At 38.2% G+C, this 19,832-nt stretch overlaps 1 protein-coding gene and 1 pseudogene across 1 annotated transcript; both read right to left on the minus strand.

Moving 5' to 3' along the window:
• Positions 1 to 2,301: 2,301 nt before the first annotated feature.
• LOC145520392 (pantetheinase-like) lies at positions 2,302 to 19,294 on the minus strand. The gene is given in 8 exon segments (XM_081526693.1): positions 2,302 to 4,355; positions 5,563 to 5,733; positions 10,712 to 10,838; positions 10,840 to 11,071; positions 11,508 to 11,799; positions 12,762 to 12,954; positions 17,693 to 17,823; positions 19,082 to 19,294. Coding segments are annotated over 8 exon segments (1,485 nt in total). The 3' UTR covers positions 2,302 to 4,229.
• On the minus strand, positions 13,733 to 13,830 carry LOC145522087 (U6 spliceosomal RNA; annotated as a pseudogene).
• Positions 19,295 to 19,832: the final 538 nt, after the last annotated feature.

Below are 19,832 nucleotides of genomic sequence, written 5' to 3' on the forward strand. Positions count from 1 at the left end.
TTGAATGTATTATCCTCTCCAAGCTTCAATGTTACTTTGTAGAATGAAGGCAATAATGCTTATTTAAAGGATTGTTTCATGTGAGAAAGAGCCTGTTTTTAGTAGTAAGTTAATTTAAACCAGGAAACCATTAGACTTAGGTGGTTCTAATACCTTAGAAACCTATGTGAGCAAATCAGAACCTAAGCCTGTAAATGCCTCAAAGTTAAGAAATCAAAATCTAAGTACAACCGATTACAAACAGCCCACTAGACTTTCCCAAATAAGCCAGTTACTTAAGCTATTGCCAATCAAATAATCTCTTGCTTTGAATCTCCATCTTTCCTATAAAAGTCTTGCCCCTAACTCCTGTTAGAGGACCTCTCCTAACCAGTTTTGGTTTGGTGCTGTCCTATTCAAACTCATTTTTGCTCAAATTAACTCTTAGAATGTTTAATATGCCTCAGTTTATCTTTTAACAGTTCATGCTTGAAAGCCTATATTATTATTAGAAACCTAAATCATTATTATTGTCGTTGTTCAGTCCTCAGCAATAATAAAATACAGTTGAAATATTTAAAAAATAAACAGAGCTCTTGTTGGTTCTACTACACATGGATGTCCCAATGCAATGGATGCTAAAGAGCTGTTGCTGCTGCTAAGTCGCGTCATTCATGTCTGACTCTGTGCGACCCCGTAGACAGTAGCCCACCAGGCTCCCCCATCCCTGGGATTCTCCAGGCAAAAGACTGGAGTGGGTTACCAGTTCCTTCTCCAATGCATGAAAGTGAAAAGTGAAAGTGAAGTCTCTCAGTCATGTCCGACTCTTAGCAACCACCCCATGGACTGCAGCCTACCAGGCTCCTCTGTCCATGGGATTTTCCAGGCAAGAGTACTGGAGTGGGTTGCCAGTACCTTCTCTGAAAGAGCTGTTAAGGGCTGGAATATAGTGACTATCCTTTGAGAGTGTGAGGGATGGGATATTCCCTGGCTCCAGAAAATAAGGGTGAGGGGCCATGCATTCCTGCTGGGGCATTTTTATTTTGCATTTGTTTATTTTTTCCTTTTTACAGCTTTGAATTTTGGGGGAGGCCAGAGATCAAGACAACGTGGGAATATCCTTATCACAGTGAGCAGACCACAGGTATTTTGAACCCTCTCCAAGGACTGACTACTCTTGGAATCTAGAAGTTCTGTTTTATTTATGTTTTTATTTCTTTTAATTTTTATACAGATATATTCCTAGATCTAAGGAACTTTTTCCCTTCAGTATCTTCTCCACCAACTTGAAAGTGACTACTTTTAGTAAAGGAAGAAAGAAAATACTACGGCAACATTTTGACAGTTTGGGGGATTTTTTATGAAAAAAATAAAAGGAATGAATTGAGATGGAGAAAATGTCCCTACCTTAAGCCCACACTAGTCACTCTCTCCCAACTTCACTGGCTTCATTAAGTGTCTATTAAATAAGCCATTGAAGCAGCTCTCCCATCATCACAAAGATGCACTTAGTAAGGAATAAAGAAAAAGACAAAGAGTTGGATGAAGAGAGTGACAGTCCATTGGTCCCTCCAGTCAGTGTTCTATGGTGGTTAGAATGTGTCTTCATGACCTTCACATTCCAGAGCTATAGCCAGCTGCTTAACTGGCCCAGATCCTGGTCCTGGCGTCTGCGTTCTATTCACCAAGCATCCTGTCTCAAACCTGCATGAAGAATCCCATCAGTCCAGGTCAACTGTTATCACCACACCACCAGACACGAAGTCCCATTGACCCTTACACCATTCATGTCCCCATGGGGTATGAACCAGATCAGGGAGCTCTTGCTTTCTCCAGCATCCATGCCCAGGAAATATTTGACTGTAGGAAATCTAAGTTTTCTAAGGTTGAGCCAAAACCACAGTCCACAGTTAGGAAAGCTCACAAAGTCTTTAACCCTGGCTGTTGAAATTTACCAAGTCCTGAACTATGACTAGAAAGAGCAGTACAGCGGCCAAGTGCTCCTGCCGTGCCTGGAGGCTGAAGGGGCATGAGGCTGTAGAGCAGAACTCAGAACTGTGCAACTAGGCTCATTTTCCCGTAGGATGGCATTTTTGATTGTTGGCTTTTGAAGAGACGCATAGTATTTCCTGTTTGAGATCCCCACACCCAAACAAACCTTTCTCTCATAAACACTTTCTAGAAGTACAAACAACACTGACTCACATTTTAATCTGCACCCGTGTCCAACTTGGTGCCCCTTCATAAGTGCTAGGGCCTCTGTGTATAGTCATTGGGGTATATCTGTATGTGTGCACATGCAAATGTATGAATGAACACGTGTTTTTTGCATTATCATCCATTTGAAGAGCCTTTATTTTTAATTTTTAAAGGAAGTGCCATATTTTTATTATATTATGGAGAATCCTCATGGTTTTCCTCTGCTGCTTTTTTCTTTCCTCCTTCCCATTCAGCATTGTTTCACGTTAGACCTTATTTACTTTTCCATGCTTCTGTCTTTGGCTTGAGCTGTTTGTATCAAGTGAGCATCACAAATACTTTAAGCAAAAGAAATAAAAATTACAGTTAAAGAGCACATCAAAACTATTATTAAAAAATCTATATGCATTAAAGAAATCCAGAGTGAAAATAACCAGAGCTGGGTATGAATGTAGTAAATGCCATTTTTTAGAGTAAATTCACTGCTGCATGTTTAATTGTTTTTAAAAATCATTCTAAGACAATGTAGCAAATTTGCCGCAGGAAAAAATAGACAGTATATTAATATGAGCAGTTCTTAAATGATCTCCAGGAAAATTTAAAAACTAAAAACTAGAAACTAACACAACATTGTAAAGCAATTATACTTTCATTAAAATTTAATTAAAAATAAAATAAAAAATGTTATTTCAGATATGTCAGTAAATACCAAATGCAACAAAAGACTATGATGTGGTATCTTATAATGATTAAATATTAATCATGTTTATAAAATTATATTCACTTGTTTGGGGTATTAGCTTATTAGACATATTTGGTCATAAGTTAATCAATGTAATCTTTTTGTGATGTTAATATAACAGAAAGCAAATTAAAATATTTTATTCCTCTTTGGGTCAAAGAATGATAAGAAAGACACTCAAGGATAATTTGCCCATTTATTTGTAGTAAAGGTTTTCAATACTAAGATGCATTGTTCTTTAATACTTTAGAGCAGGAGAAGGCAATGTTTTTCTGTAAACGTAGTAAATATTTTCAGCTTCTTTGGCCATGTAGTCTATACAGTCTCCATCACAACTACTCAATTCCACAACTGCAGCATGAAAACCACCATCAATAGTACTGAACAAATGAACATGGCTTTCTTCAATATCATTTTAGGTATGGAGACTGAAACTTGAATTTCAAATGATTTTCATGTGTCACAAAATATTAGTCTTCTTTTAATTCTCTTTTTCAAATCTTCATAAACCTAAAAACTTTTCTTAGCTCACAGGCCATTAAGAAGCCAGATTTGATAAACGTCTACTTTATAGTCACCCTATTAACTTGCTTACAGGTTGACAAGACAGGCAAAGCTCTACACAGGCAGTCAATCACCACTGAAAAGCACATAAAAAAACCTTCAGGCTCTCAAGTAGATTTCTAGATGCAAGCTCAGCTGCCCTCTGGGATACATTAGTGCTAGCTATCAAGCCACACCCAATCGGCTTTTGAGTTTGTTGACTTTCTAATCAAAATATACAGGGTGGCTGAACCATTAGAAAATATATGCACTTTAAACAATCAGGGATGATAGGATTTTAGCAATATATACATCACAATTGGTTTTCCTGTGACAGTCCCATGTCATTGTAAAAGTTAACACATATACAACACTTACCATGAGCTGGGAACTTGTCTAAGCACTTTAACTGTAGTAACTTATTTAATTCTCACTATAAAAAAAAAATACCCAACAGATGGGTATAACTGTTGTTCTCTTTCAAAATTTTGTCACTTTATCTACTTTATATTGTCTGGTGTGTGTGTGTGTGTGTGTGTGTGTGTGTGTGTGTGTGTGTGTGTGTTTGTCTAGCAAGAGAAAAGAATGTATTAGTAATTCATTGATATGAATGATCATGAGCACTATTATCAAAATACCAGATGCATTCTTCTTTTCACATTCATTAATTTTTAAATTATCCAAAGTGAAGATAGAAAGTGTAAATATTCTACCAATCTAATGAGTACACAATAGGTATTATAACTGTGAACATTATCCTTAGCGCTTATGTCGTGAGGTCTGATAAAGCATTTGGTGCACTATCCTTCTCATATAACCTTCCAAAGAGAGTCACTGACAGAAGAGGTCCAGATGTTGGCTTCAGGCTGAACAAGCGTCCATCACTTGATACCTAATTAAGACAGGGAAGCTGACTGAGAATGACTTTCAGTTGTACAACCTCACAACACACTCTTAAAATTCAGTAAAACTGGATGAAGAAACAATGAAAATAATGGCCATATTCTGCTCCATCTGAAATACTTGAAAAGGTACAGAGAAAAATTGGAGCTATAGAATTGGCACTTACTGAAATGTCTGTATTCTGCATCTTATAATTTACTCATCTGAGAAGGCATCCCATGAGTTAGTAAACACAAAACAATGGATTTGAGACTATATGAGAGAACTCTTGTTCTCTCAGGCAAGAAAGACTCCTCCAAAGGGTCAGGAGGGCTTGACCAAGCTGGGGTTGAGCTGAGCTTCTATCATCCCTCATGCTCACTCATCACAGCCTATCTGCCCGCTGTCCTCAACTCCCCACAGTAACTGTTTGGACCAAGAAAGGGGAGGAAGAGTGACACCTGCAGGTAAAGTCAGTGGGAGAATGTGTCTGAACAGAACACTTGTGCAGGAAGAAATTATTTCTGGCGTATTCTTTTTAAAAGGGTTGCTTCTTGCCAGTTCAGCTGCTATCCAATTCTTCAGCTTTTCTTTCTTCCCTTTTCTGGATGGTCACCCAGGGCCTTCAACCACACCACGAAAAGAATTCTTTTCAACTGTCCTAGGCCATCCCTCCCCTAAACAAAGAGGCTTCCTCTGGTAGGACTGGTCCTGCAACTCTTCTCTAGTCTTCTTTCTACTTGACAGACCTTAAACAGTCCAGCCTACTCCTGAAGTCCCCACAGTAAGATATATTTCTTTACACTCGTTATTCTCTAAGATAGGGGTCCCCAACCTGCAGGATCTAATGCCTGATGATCTGAGGTAGAAACGATGTAATAATAAAAGAAATAAAGTGCACAGTAAGTGTCATGTGCTTTTTTGTTGTTGTTCAGTAGCATCCCCAAACCATTCTCCCTACTACCCCAATGGTCCGTGGAAAAATTGTTTTCCATGAAACCAGTCCCTGGTGGCAAAAAGATTAGGGACTGCTGCTCTAAAGGATTTTTAGACAAGAGATTCCATGAGCTCCATGTCTTTGATTAGCCCTAAGGCCAATTTTACTGTCTCCAAATGAAGATTTTCATGATATTTGCAAGCACTTGGGCAGGTTTTCTACTCAAAAGATGCTTCTTCTTACATAAAATGATTTATCAATATTAAGCAAAGATTTGTACCTGAAATTCTCCAGGTGCAAGCCGAATTTCACTCAGCAGCACCTCAGGGAAGACATACTGGGTTCCGAACGTGCCACTGAGGGAGAACATTTCAAACCTGGTGAAAGCAGTCTCAACTGAGTCACCACAAGTGTGTAAGTCTGTTGTTTTACATTTTAGCAGAGTACAAACCTAGGAACAAAATAAGAGAACAGTAAGTTTAAAAACAGTTAAGTCTTAGGAAAGCCAATTGAAACACTCTCTTGATCTAGAAAAAAATGTCTATGTCCTTCTGTTTATAATGTTTGTTATAATATTGCTTCCTCATTAGACTAATCTGTTGCTGAATACTACTGCAATTAGCAAAAAAAAAAAAAAAGGACTTCAGGCCCTAGTGCTTTCTGTGTACATGACAAGTCATTTCAGTTGTGTCCAACTCTTTGTGACCCTATGGACCATAAGCCCACCAGGCTCCTCTGCCCACGGGATTTTCCAGGCAAGAATACTGGAATGGGTTGCTGTGCCCTCTTCAGGGGATCTTCCTAACCCAGGGATCAAACCTGCATCTCTTACATCTATTTCTGTGATTCACTGTAAAAAGATTAAACCACATGAAGAAATAATAGGTCCTTGATCTATAGCCATGAACAATTACACCTTATTGTTTCCAAGTTAGCCATGCTTTTAATTGAAGAGTGTTCAATTATTTTTAAAAAGTTTAGACACTAGTTAAATTTCTATCTTATCACCTATTTCTAACAATGAAGGAACTTTAAAGTTGTAGAGAACCCTAGAGTTGATCTAGAGACAATTCGTGAACTGGAAGAGTCACATACCCTACACCCGAGCAAGCGCCGAAAGCGCTTTCGTTATCCTACTTAGTTACACTATGCTACACTATATGACAAAGCTATCTGCATGTAAATCTAAGTGTACGAATCATCTCACCATGTGGATGCAAAGCCCCCAAAAGGAAGAACCTTCTTCACTTATCTCCATCTATACTGCATCTTCAAAATTTTACTCCAAGCCACCTTCATTTATTGCCTGACTAAAGCAATGGCCCTTAACTGGTCTTCCTCCTTCCACATTTGAAGTTGGAGAGTAAATGTTTTTGAGCAAGTGTGTCAAGATGGGATACAAATAACTTTCACATAAAGGTACAATGAATACATGCTTCTATTTTGTTCCCTTGCAATCCTACTAAAACAAACATTATTATTATTATTATTATTATTGTGGAAGATCTGAGCCCACAAGATTAGGAGAACAGGAGGAGGATAGACTATAGCAAAAGTTTAGAAGTTTGGGTGTTGACACAAAATTGGTAACTGAGGAAGCAACCCACATGCCTATCAACAGACTATTGGATTAAAGAGATGTGGTGCATACATACAAAGGAATATTTGGAAGGTTTGTTGCTAAGTTGTGTCCAACTCTTCTGCAATCCCATGGACTGTAGCCTGCCAGGCTCTTCTGTGCATGGGATTTCCCAGGCAAGAATACTGGAGTGGGTTGCCATACCCTTCTCCAGGGGATCTTCCCAACCCAGGTATCGAAACAGAGTCTCCTGAATTAGCATGGGGAAAGCCTAGGATCAACCTGTCTACATTACAGAATGGGCTTCCTGGTGGCTCAGATGGTAAAGAGTCTGCCTGCAGTGCAGGAGACTGGAGTGTACTCCTGGAGTGCAAGAGTCCCAGGTTGGATCCCTGGGTCAGGAAAATGCCTTGGAGAAGGGAATAGTTATCCACTCCAGTACTCTTGCCTGGATAATTCCATGGACAGAGGAGCCTGGTGGGCTACAACCCATGATGTCACAAGGAGTTGGACATGACTGAGTGACTTTCATTTTTGCTTTCACACTGCAGAATACTCAAAAGATTCCATCCCTGGGAGCACTAGGTACCTCAGTAACTGAGAGAAAGTTGGGGTGCTTAATGAAAGGAAAGCTGGTAGGAAGTTGTTAAGGGTGCCTCAATGCTGAGTTCCCAGACATGGATGGGCAACTACCCTTCCCCAGTTCCAGTAAAAGAGGGAACCTGTATTTCCAGAGAGGGTAAAGCAGACAATGTTTAGATGGAGACTCTGAAAGACTTAGTAAGGGGAGTTTTTGAACGAGTCATGCTGAATAGTGACTCCATGCCTTTCTACCTTGCAGTTCCCCAACTTGACTCTCTTGTTGCTCAGTCACCCAGTACATTTCCAACTCTTTGTGACCCCATGGGCTGCAGCATGCCAGGCCTCTCTGTCCTGCAGCATCTCCCGAAGTTTGCCCAAGTTCAGGTCCGTTGCATTGGTGATGCCATCTAGCCATCTCATCTTCTGACACCTTCTTCTCCTGCGCTCAACCTTTTCCAGCTTCAGGGACTTTTACAATGAGTCAGCTATTGACTCTCTACATTCTGTTAAAACGGTGTTTTTCCTTCAGGAATAGGGTTTCCTAATAAATTACAGGACAGGAATCCTAGTTAAATCTGAAGTTTAGGTAAACTAAAAATACTAAAACCAGTTTTAGTATAAATATTTCCCAAATATTACCTGGACATATTTTTTTCAAATCTGTTGCTTATCTGAATTTTGAATTTACTGGGGCACCCTGTATTTTTATTTGCTAAATTAAGCAAACTTATTTAGTAAGGGAATTGGAAGAATTTTGAAATATGGGAAACTGAATCATCCCCAAAGGAAGTCTCTAAAGATACTTACCTCAGGGATTCTTACAGTAAAAAGCCCAGCTAGACTGTCCCCACATGAGGCTTAAAGTTTGCAGGTATCAACCACATGCTCAGAGTTTTCAGTCAGTTTTAGTAAAAAAAAAAATGTCATCATACACATGAAGAAATTTTCTAAATTTAGAATTTTAAATTTAAAAACCTGTCTGGCATCAGTGGCTTAGCTGAAGGATTGCTGTCCAGCAATAATAACAGAGAGCTTCTTGGTTTTACTTGGCAGCACTAAGCAACCTTCCAACCCTAAGAAGAGACCTGTCTCTGATCCACTCAAGTGGAGTCAAGACTCTGAGGCAGGCAGAGAGGCAGATAAGACTGAGAGGGAAGAAAGGAAAGAGAGGAAGAATCGAAAGGATTCTATCTTGTTTTGTAATCTTGATGCTATCTTGTTTTATAATCATTTCTTTAAACTTAAAGATAGATCACAAATAATAAAAAATAATATACCACAATTTTTTTTATTTTAAAAAGTAATATGGCAATAAAATACTGTACATATGTACCACATATATAATGGAATATATGTCAATATGCCACATAATATATGATAATATTCACGTGGCAATAGATGCTCTTCTACAACATAACTTTTTAAACTAACTTCCAATCATTGGACTTTTTCTACATGTGTTCTTGATAGCATTTTCCCCCCTTTCTTCTAGTACCTCAGAGCACTGAGAAGGAATATTGATTCCTCTCACATTTTCGTCCTTTCCTTTTTTGTTGCTCTTTCTCTTAGGCCTATAAAGATAATCAAGTTTCTTTCATCTACTGGAAAAACAGAAAAAGCATTTCCATGAGTCTCTGTCTAGCTCCTATCTTGTTTCCTTTCTTCCTGAATCAGATAAGCTTTTTGAAGAAGAAATATTCACTCACTCTTTCAATATCCTCACTTCCCTCTCATTTTTCAACCCACTGTATATCAGTCTTTCACTCTATCATTCCGAGCCTAGGAGATTCCAACAAAATTATATATTATTCATGCAATAATGGTAAACCTATTGCACAAATACACTTCACAGTTTCCACCTTCTGAGAGTCTCTACTTACCTTACCTTTCATAAGAGTTCTCTTTAAAGGCTCCTTTATTTCTCAATCATAATTGCAGGTTCCTATTCTTCTGTTTACTTACTGCCCAAACACAGGAACTTCAAAAGATTCCACCTTTAGCTCACTATTCTTTACTATTAGTCAGCTTTTGCAATTCACTCTTTCTTGTGGGTTAATCATTTTTACTGCTGATTCTCAAAACTGTATTTCTAAATCTAATATCTCCCTTAAGTGTCATATTACATTCAACAGCCTATTGGATACAACTGAATGTCCCCAAAGTAATGAAAAGCCCACACATCCAAAGCTGAATTTACCATCTCTCCCACTACCATCCAATTTGCTCCTCCTCTCGGATCCTGATCTGTCAAAGCATCCCATTCATCCAGCCACTCTTACCAGAAACATGGTACATTCTAGACCCTTCATTCTGTTTTCCTGTTCCACCTCAAATCAGTTACTAAGATTAGTTTTCTAAATATTTCTTGACTCCATATCCTGATTTTATTCATATGAACATAATCTTGGTTGAAGCCCTAATAGGACTATTTTAATAATACAACTAGTCATTTTGCCCTACGTTTCATGATCCACAGTGCAACCAAAACGATTTACTCACAAACAGTTGTGACAGCATCATTCCTTTGCTGAACACCTTCTGGCAGAAACCATCACTGATAGAACAAAGTCCACATCTTAGGAATGACAGGTAAGGTCCTGCAGAGTGTGATCCTGGCTCTATGCTCATCTTCCATCCATCCTTGCTTCACATGCTAACACTTTAGTGACTCAACTGTTTGCTCATTTCTGTAAACCCTGCTTTTTGACACATCCACCCCCTTGCTCAGGCTCTTCACCCTATCTTGAATTCCCTCCCACTTTTTTTCACCTGGATAAAATAGCATAAACTCAAGCATCATGTCTTCAGAAACTTTCCTGGATCTCCAAATTAGACTAAATGTAGGTCTTTAGTATTTTTACAGCAAAATGTGCCTTCTTTGTTCAATCACATGCCAACCTGTACTGAAACTATGGTCATCTGTCTTTCTCTGCTACTAAATTCCTCAAGAGGAGGGTCCATACTTACTTATCTTCATCTCATTAGTGCTGAATATATATCTGGTATGTGTTTGGCATTCAAGAAATGTTTGCCAAAATGAGCAAGCATTGGACTGACATCTAAGATCGAAAGTTTTAGCAAATAAAAATTTAGGATGCCAAACTAAAGGGGAATTTCAAGTGAACAGCCAGTTTTTTTAGTATACACATAAACACCAAAGTAGGACATACTCATAATAAAAGTAATCCATTGTTTTCTTGAAATTCATATTTAACTGGGTGTCCTGTGTTTTATCCAGTAATTCCCCTGCCACCAAAACAATCATTACCTGTAAGTAATAGCTCCTTTTGAAAATATGTAGTCCATCAAATGCCCCCAGGGCATAAACTTCATCTAATCTTTTCTCAGACATCTTGTAACTTAGATGACAGCAGAGATCTTTCTGACAAACGGTAATTTCCTCCAATTCCTTTGAGCTCCAAGAAGGTGAATTCATCAAAAAAGATGATGCCTGTAAATTCCTAGTTTCCCATTGAGTGGGCTTCTACACCATTGGCATAGGAAGTCCAATTCACTACCCGTGTGGGGTGTGGGTGGCAGTCCAGTTGTGCAAGGAGGAGTTTTCCCTCCTCTGTCTTCATATCATAATGAAATGCTCGTGGAGAATCAGGTGCATAGATGCCACTCCCTGGAAATGAAAAGTTGGAAATGGCATTTAAAACAGTAAAACAAAAAGGAGTTGCATGGGTGTTATAGTTATTCTAAACTCATATGAACATTTTACTTCTTCTAAGCTGTATGTTTCATTCATTTCAGTAAAATATGCTGATAAAGTCAGACAGATGAGGTGAAATCCAGTAAAGTATGACACGAAGAAGCCAAGAAGAGAATTTCATGTAAGAAGTGGTGAATTTTGAAAAAAAGAAAAAGAGTGTATATTCAAGTTGAGTAAAACTAAACCAGTTTATGAAACAATTTGGGTTGAGATTGATTGTACAGCATGTCACCAGCTAGATATGCAAATATTAACAGTTGGAGAAATTTTGTAAAGGAGTTCATGTTAGCTAGAAAAAAATATTCTTTTCCTTTTTGATTACATCAAAATCTTAAACACTACACATTACCTGCCATTTTCCTCAAGGGGTAATGTAGATTGGCTGCTAGGAAGTTGACCCTCATGCCCATAGCCCAAGCTGAGTGGAATGCAATAGCTGTCAAATGTGGCAAAACATTGATCCAAGCTGTTGGGAAGAGTATGGTGTCCACACAGGAATCTCTCACCAGAGTCACAGCAGGATCGTGGAAGAGAATATCATAGCACGTGAAAATGCCAAACTTTCCAAAGGTGGTGTTGAAAGTCACGACCTCGGCTTCCTTGGGTGTATTGAATTGTGATTCAGCGAAGTAAAGGTTTTGCTGTAATAAACAGAAGAAATCTCTTTAAAGAAGTTGGCCCCGATGTCACAGCATCTAAAACAGTTCAAGCTCACATTTATTAAACTGTGCCAACCTCATCTACGACCACTGTCTCCATAGGGAAAGAACGTTAGAGAATCAGAGATGACTATGCTGACAGGAACCTTTGTCTCAGGTTCCACATTCGATAGATATGTATAAGGAAATCATTATCTATTAACACCTTCTTGAGTATTATTATACAAGACATAGAAGTGAAATGGTAGCTTCTGTTTGCCAAGAGCGCTGAACAATTTTCTGCAGACAAAGAACTTCGTTTGTTCCTTTTCTCTTTGAAAACAAGACTGTCTGGTAAGTTTTTCATTCTAGCTTTATCTTTTGCCAGTTCATGTCATTAAAAGTACAAAAGGCAGGGCATCTCTGCTGGTTCAATCCCTGGTCCAGGAAGATTCCGCTTGGCTGCAGGGCAACCAAACCCATGCACCACAGCTACAGAGACAGTGCTCTAGAGCCCGTGCTCTGCAGCAGAAGCCACTGCAATGAGAAGCCTGCACACTGCAACAAGGAGTAACCTCCGCTCACCATCACTAGAAAAAAACCCACATGCAGCAATGAAGACCCAGTGCAGTCAAAAATAAATACATAAATATTTTTTTAAAAAAGGAAAATGGCCATCCATCATTAAAAAAAAAAAAAGGACAAAGTCCAAAAGGCAACATTTTATTTCAAGGCAGGTCACTCCTACTGACTCCCACACACTTCTAATGACACACTCCTGTCTTCCTAAATGTACAGGAAATATCCTTTTTCTAGGACCTTACCACAAATAATCATTACTTTCTATGCTTTGTTTATACTGTTTTTAAAATGAGCTTATTATCAGCAATAATGATTCTTTCCCTTCTTGTTCACTTTATTCTGTTAAGCATTCAGTAATTGAATTATTTGCAAATAAATTCTACCTTATGGTAGTGGGCCACCAGTTTTCCCTTAGAATCAAACACCACATCAGTATTGTATTGGTAACGACCTTCAGGGGGACACTGAGGGTCACTGGCATTGCATGACTTCTTGTCCCCGATATTTGCCACAATGTAGATGGAGTTGTCCTTGGCCAGACAGCTGAGTCTTTGTTGCACTGGAGTATGGCCAAATCTGTTATATATTCATTGGAAGAGGAAAAAAAAATAAAGCTTAACTTTTAATAAAATTCAGAATGACAGTTTCTTGAATATATATGTAGACACAAAAATAAATTCTAAATAGCACAAGTAGAAGGGAAAAATTAAGACAAGAAACTTCAAAGGAAGTACATGTTTGTGGCAATTTGGTTGTAAAAAACTATTCTATGATGAGATTCTCATCTATGTATTTTTTTCATGGCATGTATCATCATCTATAATTAATATATTTATTTATATGATCATCTTAGGCTTCCCTGGTTACACAACTGGTAAAGAATCCACCTGCAATGCACGGGAGCTGGGTTTGATCCCTGGGTTGGGAAGATCCCTGGAGAAGTGAATGGCTATCCACTCCAGTATTCTTGCCAGGAGAATTCTATGGACAGAGGAACCTGGTGGACTACAGTCCATAGCGTCGCAAAGAGTTGGACACGACTGAGTGACTTTCACTTCATAATGTACATCACATCTTATAGATATTAGGGGACAAAGACCCATATCTCCTGTATGCTGAACCCATGCCTGAAAGAAAAATAGCATTAAAAAGTATTCTGAATGAAAGAACAACATCTTGGAAGTAAGATGATTATGGGAAGATGGAACCAGGAATCCCATCTTTCTACCTAATTCTAGGACTTCATCCATTTCTTCCAAGTTGTCCAATTTGTTGTGTATAATTGTTCATAGTAGTTTCTTACGATCTCTTGTATTTCTGTGGTATTGGTTATAAAGTCCCCCTTTTCACTTCCCAAAAGATGGAATGCTTCAGGGTTTTTCATGCCATCCTTGCACGGGAGGCAATGCTAATCTTCTCTGTCTTGTTCCAGTTTTAGTGTATGTGCTGCACAAGAGGAGTTCCTGTTTAATGGGTATTGAGTTTGAGTTTTGCTTGATGAAAAGAGTTCTGGAGAAGGAGGACATGATGGCTGCACAACAACGTGTATGTACTTAATACCACTGACTATATTTAAGGGTGGCTAAGATGGTAAATTTTATGTAATGTGTGTTTTACCTCATTTTTTTTTTAAGTGGTAAAAAAGCCTTGGCAGTAGAAAAGGGAAATCTTGTTCAGGAAACTAGCTACTCTCTCTGGAGCAATAGCATCTTTAGGGGAAAAAAGGGAATTTTAGAGATGTATTTTGGGTCATAGGAGAAGAGCTCTGCACTTGAGGTTAAGAAATCTTTTCCAAATGTAATAGACAAAGAGGTACCATTAAATGTTTTGAGAACAGAAGTCACATGATATGAATTTTCTTCAAGATTAACAGGGCATCGGAACATAGAATGTACTAGAATATGAGAGTATAAATGTGGGGAATCATTAGGAAGCTGTTATGATAGTTCAATTTAGAAGCAATAAGGGTTGGACTAGAGCAGTGCCAGCCTGTATATGGAAAAACAGAAATACTGAAATATTTGTTAATGCTTGATTTCTTTATTCCTTATCATGTTACCAGTAGTTGTCCCAGTAAAGCAATTAAAACACATTTTTGAACAGTAAGACCTCAGAATATATAACACATAGCCATATTTATTCTTTATTGGCATAACACTGAAATAATAAATGGCTAATAGAAGGTAATTGAAGAATATCTGAGAAGGCTGTTATAACTGTTGGAAGAATGAAAATTTGGTGCCATCTGCTGGCAATATAATCAAAACCATAGCAATGACCCACAAAATATATCCTTGAAAAAAACAACTAGGATAGGAAACATCTTTAAAAAATTATTATTTTAATGCATCTATATAAAATGACCATTTAATAATATTTCCCTTCACTTGCTTAAATTAATATCTGAACTGCACAGATATAAATATAAGATATTAAACCATTTGAAACATACTTATGTTTCAAATCTTTTCAAATTTCAAGTCTTTTCAAATTCTCTAAGTTTTCAAATTCTCTAATCTTTTCAAATTCTCTAAGAATAGGCACATGACATAGAAGCCTACTGTTCTGGATTTCTAAAACAGCCCTAATTGCATATTTTCCTCTTGTATATATTAATTTTGAAAGGGTACCATATGTTCTAATCTATTTCCATCTAAACTAATTGTTCAAACTCTTTGCTATACCTAGAAAGGCTCCAAAATTCTTTGTTAGACCATAAGTTTTGATTTGGAGTTTAAAAATGCATTTTGCTTATATGTTATCCTGAATCTGCGTCTCACTTAATCCATAATATTTTCTGAGCCCTTAATAAACGCAGAGCTCTGTCCTAGGTCTACTAAGAACAGAAAAAGGAGGTGAAATGGAAGAATTAAAGTGTATTTCCTAAGATAAAGCATTCAATCTCAAAAGATAATAAAAACTGTCAGTTATGGAAGACAACTTTTACTAACTTTTAAGAAATGCACATGAAATAGTCAGCAAATATTTGTTGGGTCCTACCACTACACGGAGGCTTCCCTAGTGGCTCAGTGGCAAAGATTCTGCCTGCAATGTGGGAGCCGGAGAAGACATGGGTTTGATCCCTGGGTTGGGAAGATTCCCTGGAGGAGGACATGGTAACCTATTCCAGTATTCTTGCCTGGAGAATCCCAAGGACAGAGGAACTTGGCAGACTACATAGAGTCACACAGAGTCGAATACGACTGAAGCGACTTAAGATGCATGCACAGGCATGCACCACTACAGGAAACACCATGCTAGATATGTGGGCATCTGAGCAAAGGGCATTCTATGCAGGGCTGTCCACGAGCACAGGGTGGCAGATACAGGGTAAATCAGGGCTGGTGCACTTCAAAATCCTCTTCAAACTTCTACCATCTTCATCCAAACACCATCATCTCTTTGCCTAGGTTACCATCATAGCTTTTAAACTATCTCCTGCATTTTTACTGATCTTTCTGGAATCTTGTCTCCATGAGGACACAGGAATGATCCTTATAAAACTGAAGTCAGAGCATGTCACTTCTCTGCTCAAAACTCACCAATGGCTACTTTTTCACCTAAGTACCAAAGTCATTAGTATGGCCCATGAACCCTTATACTACCAGGGCCCTCCTATCTGTCTCCCTTTCTGCCTCCATCTCCTACTTTTCTCCCACTTCTTCACATCATTTCAACCACACTAATTTTGTTGCTGTTCCTAATATGCCAGACATACACTCTGACTGTGGAACCTTGGTATTTAGAATTCCCTTGGCCTGGAAGGTTCTTTTTTCAGATACCCATATGACTTCCTCCCTCTTCCTTTAAGTCTTGCTTAGATACCACCACGAAACCCTCTGTGGACATAAAAATTTAAACTTCATTCTTTCCACCATATTCACGTTTCCTGTTTTATTTTTTTTCCTATAATATTTATTTCTACCCCATACTGTAGATAGGTTGACAGGTGATAGATAACTAAACAAATATCTTTTTTTAAAAATTTCAATTGGCTGTTTTCACACTTGAATATAAGCTCCAAAGGACAAAGATTTTTAGTTCTTTTTGTTCACTCTACTGTCCAGAACTGTGCTTGGACATAATAGGTATTCAAAAACTGTGTTAAGTAAAAGCAAGGACAGAGATGTCATTGGTTGATGGAAAAAAAGAAAGACTACCAAACTTCTTGAAATGGAACAAATGCAACACCCTCATGGGAATTCTCAGAAGGCCCTAGGAAATTTGGTTCTAGGGAAAGGTCATTCAGAAAGAAAGAAAGGCAATTCCTAATGGAAGTGAGAACAGAAGGCTTGTTATTTAGAACTGAACCTTGAGCATAGGACATGGTTAAATAAGAAATAATTATGATGTGATGAAATGAAATTATAATACTTTGTTAATATTAAGGTAAATAATATCGAACTTGGTAAAAACTCAAGGTGTCCCTATGTACAGACACATACATAGTTAGTTAGTGTTAGTTTGTGTGGTTTTGAGAGCTTTTCCAAAAAAGGAATTCCTACAATTTTAGCAATAGTGCATTTGGAAATGTGAGTCAACTGACATGATTCTCTTAAATGTATAGTTCATGTTTTCCTTATATTATAAGTAATAGTGTACTTTTATCAGACTTCATATTTCTTATTCTAGATTTGATTTAAACCACTTATATGGGACTTCCCTGGTGGTCCACTGGTTAAGACTCTGGGTTCCCAATGCAAGGGGCCCAGGTTCAATCCCTGGTCAGGGAACCTGATCCTGCATGCAGCAACTAAGCTGAAGCACAGCCATATAAATTTAAAAAAAGAAAATAACCACTGACACAATTCTTCTCTATCTACTTCCTAGGTCCTCATCTTAAGCTCTAAGAATTTCATATACATTCATGTCATCCAACTATCTTATTGATGAGAAAGGGAAAATTTTAATATTAAGCTGACATGTGACTCTGTTTCACTATTTTCTCACACTGTTTTAAAAGTACAGACCTACACAGGAAAGCAATTTCCTGCTCACTGGTAAGGAGTCAGAAGAGTAGAGTTTGGATATGGTTCTTCCTCTAACCAAACACCCTGTGACCCTAAGTAAGTTACATTATCATCTCTCCAGATTCATTTCCTCAGTGGAAATTCACATTGGAATTCGATTCTGATGTCATCTTATAGCACTGACTTCATATTCACTTTCCTAATACACATATATGTAGGAGATGAAAAATTATAAAACTATCCTGAAACTTAGAGCTGATAGTGAAGCTTATACAATGATCTACAAAGTTTTCTCAGATAAAGTTTATGTTCATGGTTAAATTCTCCATAATACATTTCTTTACCTATCAGGATTATTACAAGGGATCCAGTTCACTTGAGGGCCTGGGATATCCTCCAAGTATGGGTAGATAGTTTCCCTAGTGAAGTTAAAACCGTAAATGCCATCTTCTGGGGTTACAATGATATGCGCACCCTGTTACAAATGAAGCAGAATCAATATATTCTTCAAATAAGCGAACAATCAAAGAGGGGGCCTGCAAGAGGACCTGAGTAGCTGAGAAACAAAATTTCCTTTTTTTTTCCCCCATCTTATTCTTCTGTTTTCTGTATATTTATAATTTATTTTCTTTGCCCAACCACTTTCATTTTCTAACCCCACAGTTATCATTTCTATGTCACTTTTTCATCATTTCATAGCTGTTAATATTTTTCCAGGCTACTCACAGGCTTGCCACTTGCTGCAGTTGTTAACTGTAAACCTAACTCTTCCCTGAATAAACCCCCTCCCTGACTTTTGGCCAGTTATCTTGCCTGAGTAGGTCAGGATGGACTTATCACTCACTCTTCCGCTCCAGCCTTCCCCACCTCATACCCTACGAATGCAATCCCCATTTCTCAGAAAGGAGCTCTGACATGGTTATCTGAAGGGTGCCAGGCCTAGAGGTCCAACCTGAGCTCACCTGGGCAGCTCTAGTTGAAGAGTCACCCTGGAAGCTGCTGTGTGTGTGGCCTTTAAGGAAGCAGTTGAACTAAAGGTGAAAAAGAACCTCAGAATTCTTAATAATCTTTTAAATCTTTGTATGTACAAGGATGTATGTTGATAAATACATGCTATATGTATACATTCATGACTCTCATCAGACTTTATATATCCCTTGCCTTTACCTGCTCTGCACATAGCCTATTTCAACCACATTCATTCAAACCACACATGCAAGCTTAACCCTTCATTCAATTCAAGAACTTACTAAGCACTAACGTATGTACTTTTGTAATTAGTATGAAGTGTATAATTCACACTGGTAAGTAATTTGCAACTTAAGTTTGTTTTGGTGTTACAAACTAACATAATAACCTACAAACTCTTAAGAGCACAAAAGTACACCAGTACTCTAAGAATAGCTACTGATTCCTGACCCATTTATCCTCCAACCCTTCACCTGTAACAAAAAAGAGCAACAAAATCAACAAAATAATTGAATTCACAGCAAGTTCCTCTAAGATTTGTTGTCACTTAATAATAATCAAGTTGTGTTTTCTAAATGTTGCTCTCACTGTTAGGGAAGCATGTAATAGTGTCCTTGTCCTAAAACTAGGAGCAGGGAGGACTTTGATTGGCTACCCTGAGACATATGTCATTATAAAGTGTAATTGACCTGACAGCGATTCTATCTACTAGGACGCCACCCTTTCTCTACATAGGAGCCAGAAGCACACTTGAGAAATGGTACCTGCTTTGATGCTGATATCGCTGCTCCCTCCAGAAGATCCAAATTCCGGTTCATTGCTGCTAAGGCCTCTTCAGGAGACACTGGAATGAGGGTGACATTAGGGAATATGACTGCGTGCTCATAAACAGCTGCAATAAAGGTATCTAGGGAGCTGGCTCTGGAGACACAGAAAAACAAAACGGCCACATAGTTCAGCAAACGAGACATAATCATGCTGAAGTCCAGCGACTGCTGAAAAGCAGAGCAAGCCCTGTTATTTATAGAGAGAACACAGTGAACCACACGACTCCCAGAACTTAGTACTTTAAAAATAAATGACAGAAGTGAGCTTTAAAAAAGCCTTGTGATTTTTACATCGCAGCCATAGACGTAAACAGATCTTACATAACAAATGACCTTCCCTTCTTACAGGACTCTGTGAGGATCAAATAAGAAAATGCGTGTACATTTTCATCAGCTAGGGTTGTCATAACAAAGTACCATACACTAGGTGATCTAAACAACAGAAATGTATTGTCTTGCAGTTTGGGGGGATAGAAGTTTCAGAGGAAGGGGTTAGCAGAATTGGCTCCTCCTGAGGGCGGTGAGGGACAGATTTGTTCATGCCTCTTTTCTTGTATTTAGCTGTCTTCTCCTTGTGTGTCATCACACAGTATTCTCTCTGAGGACACGTCTGAGTCCCCCCAAATTTTACTTTTTTTACAAGGCAGCCAGTCAATGACTTCAGTGCCCATCCTACTCCAGTATGACA

The sequence above is a fragment of the Giraffa tippelskirchi genome, chromosome 9 (genome assembly GCF_054371585.1).
Source record: "Giraffa tippelskirchi isolate mGirTip1 chromosome 9, T2T-mGirTip1v1.2.pri, whole genome shotgun sequence".
Lineage (NCBI taxonomy): Eukaryota > Metazoa > Chordata > Mammalia > Artiodactyla > Giraffidae > Giraffa > Giraffa tippelskirchi.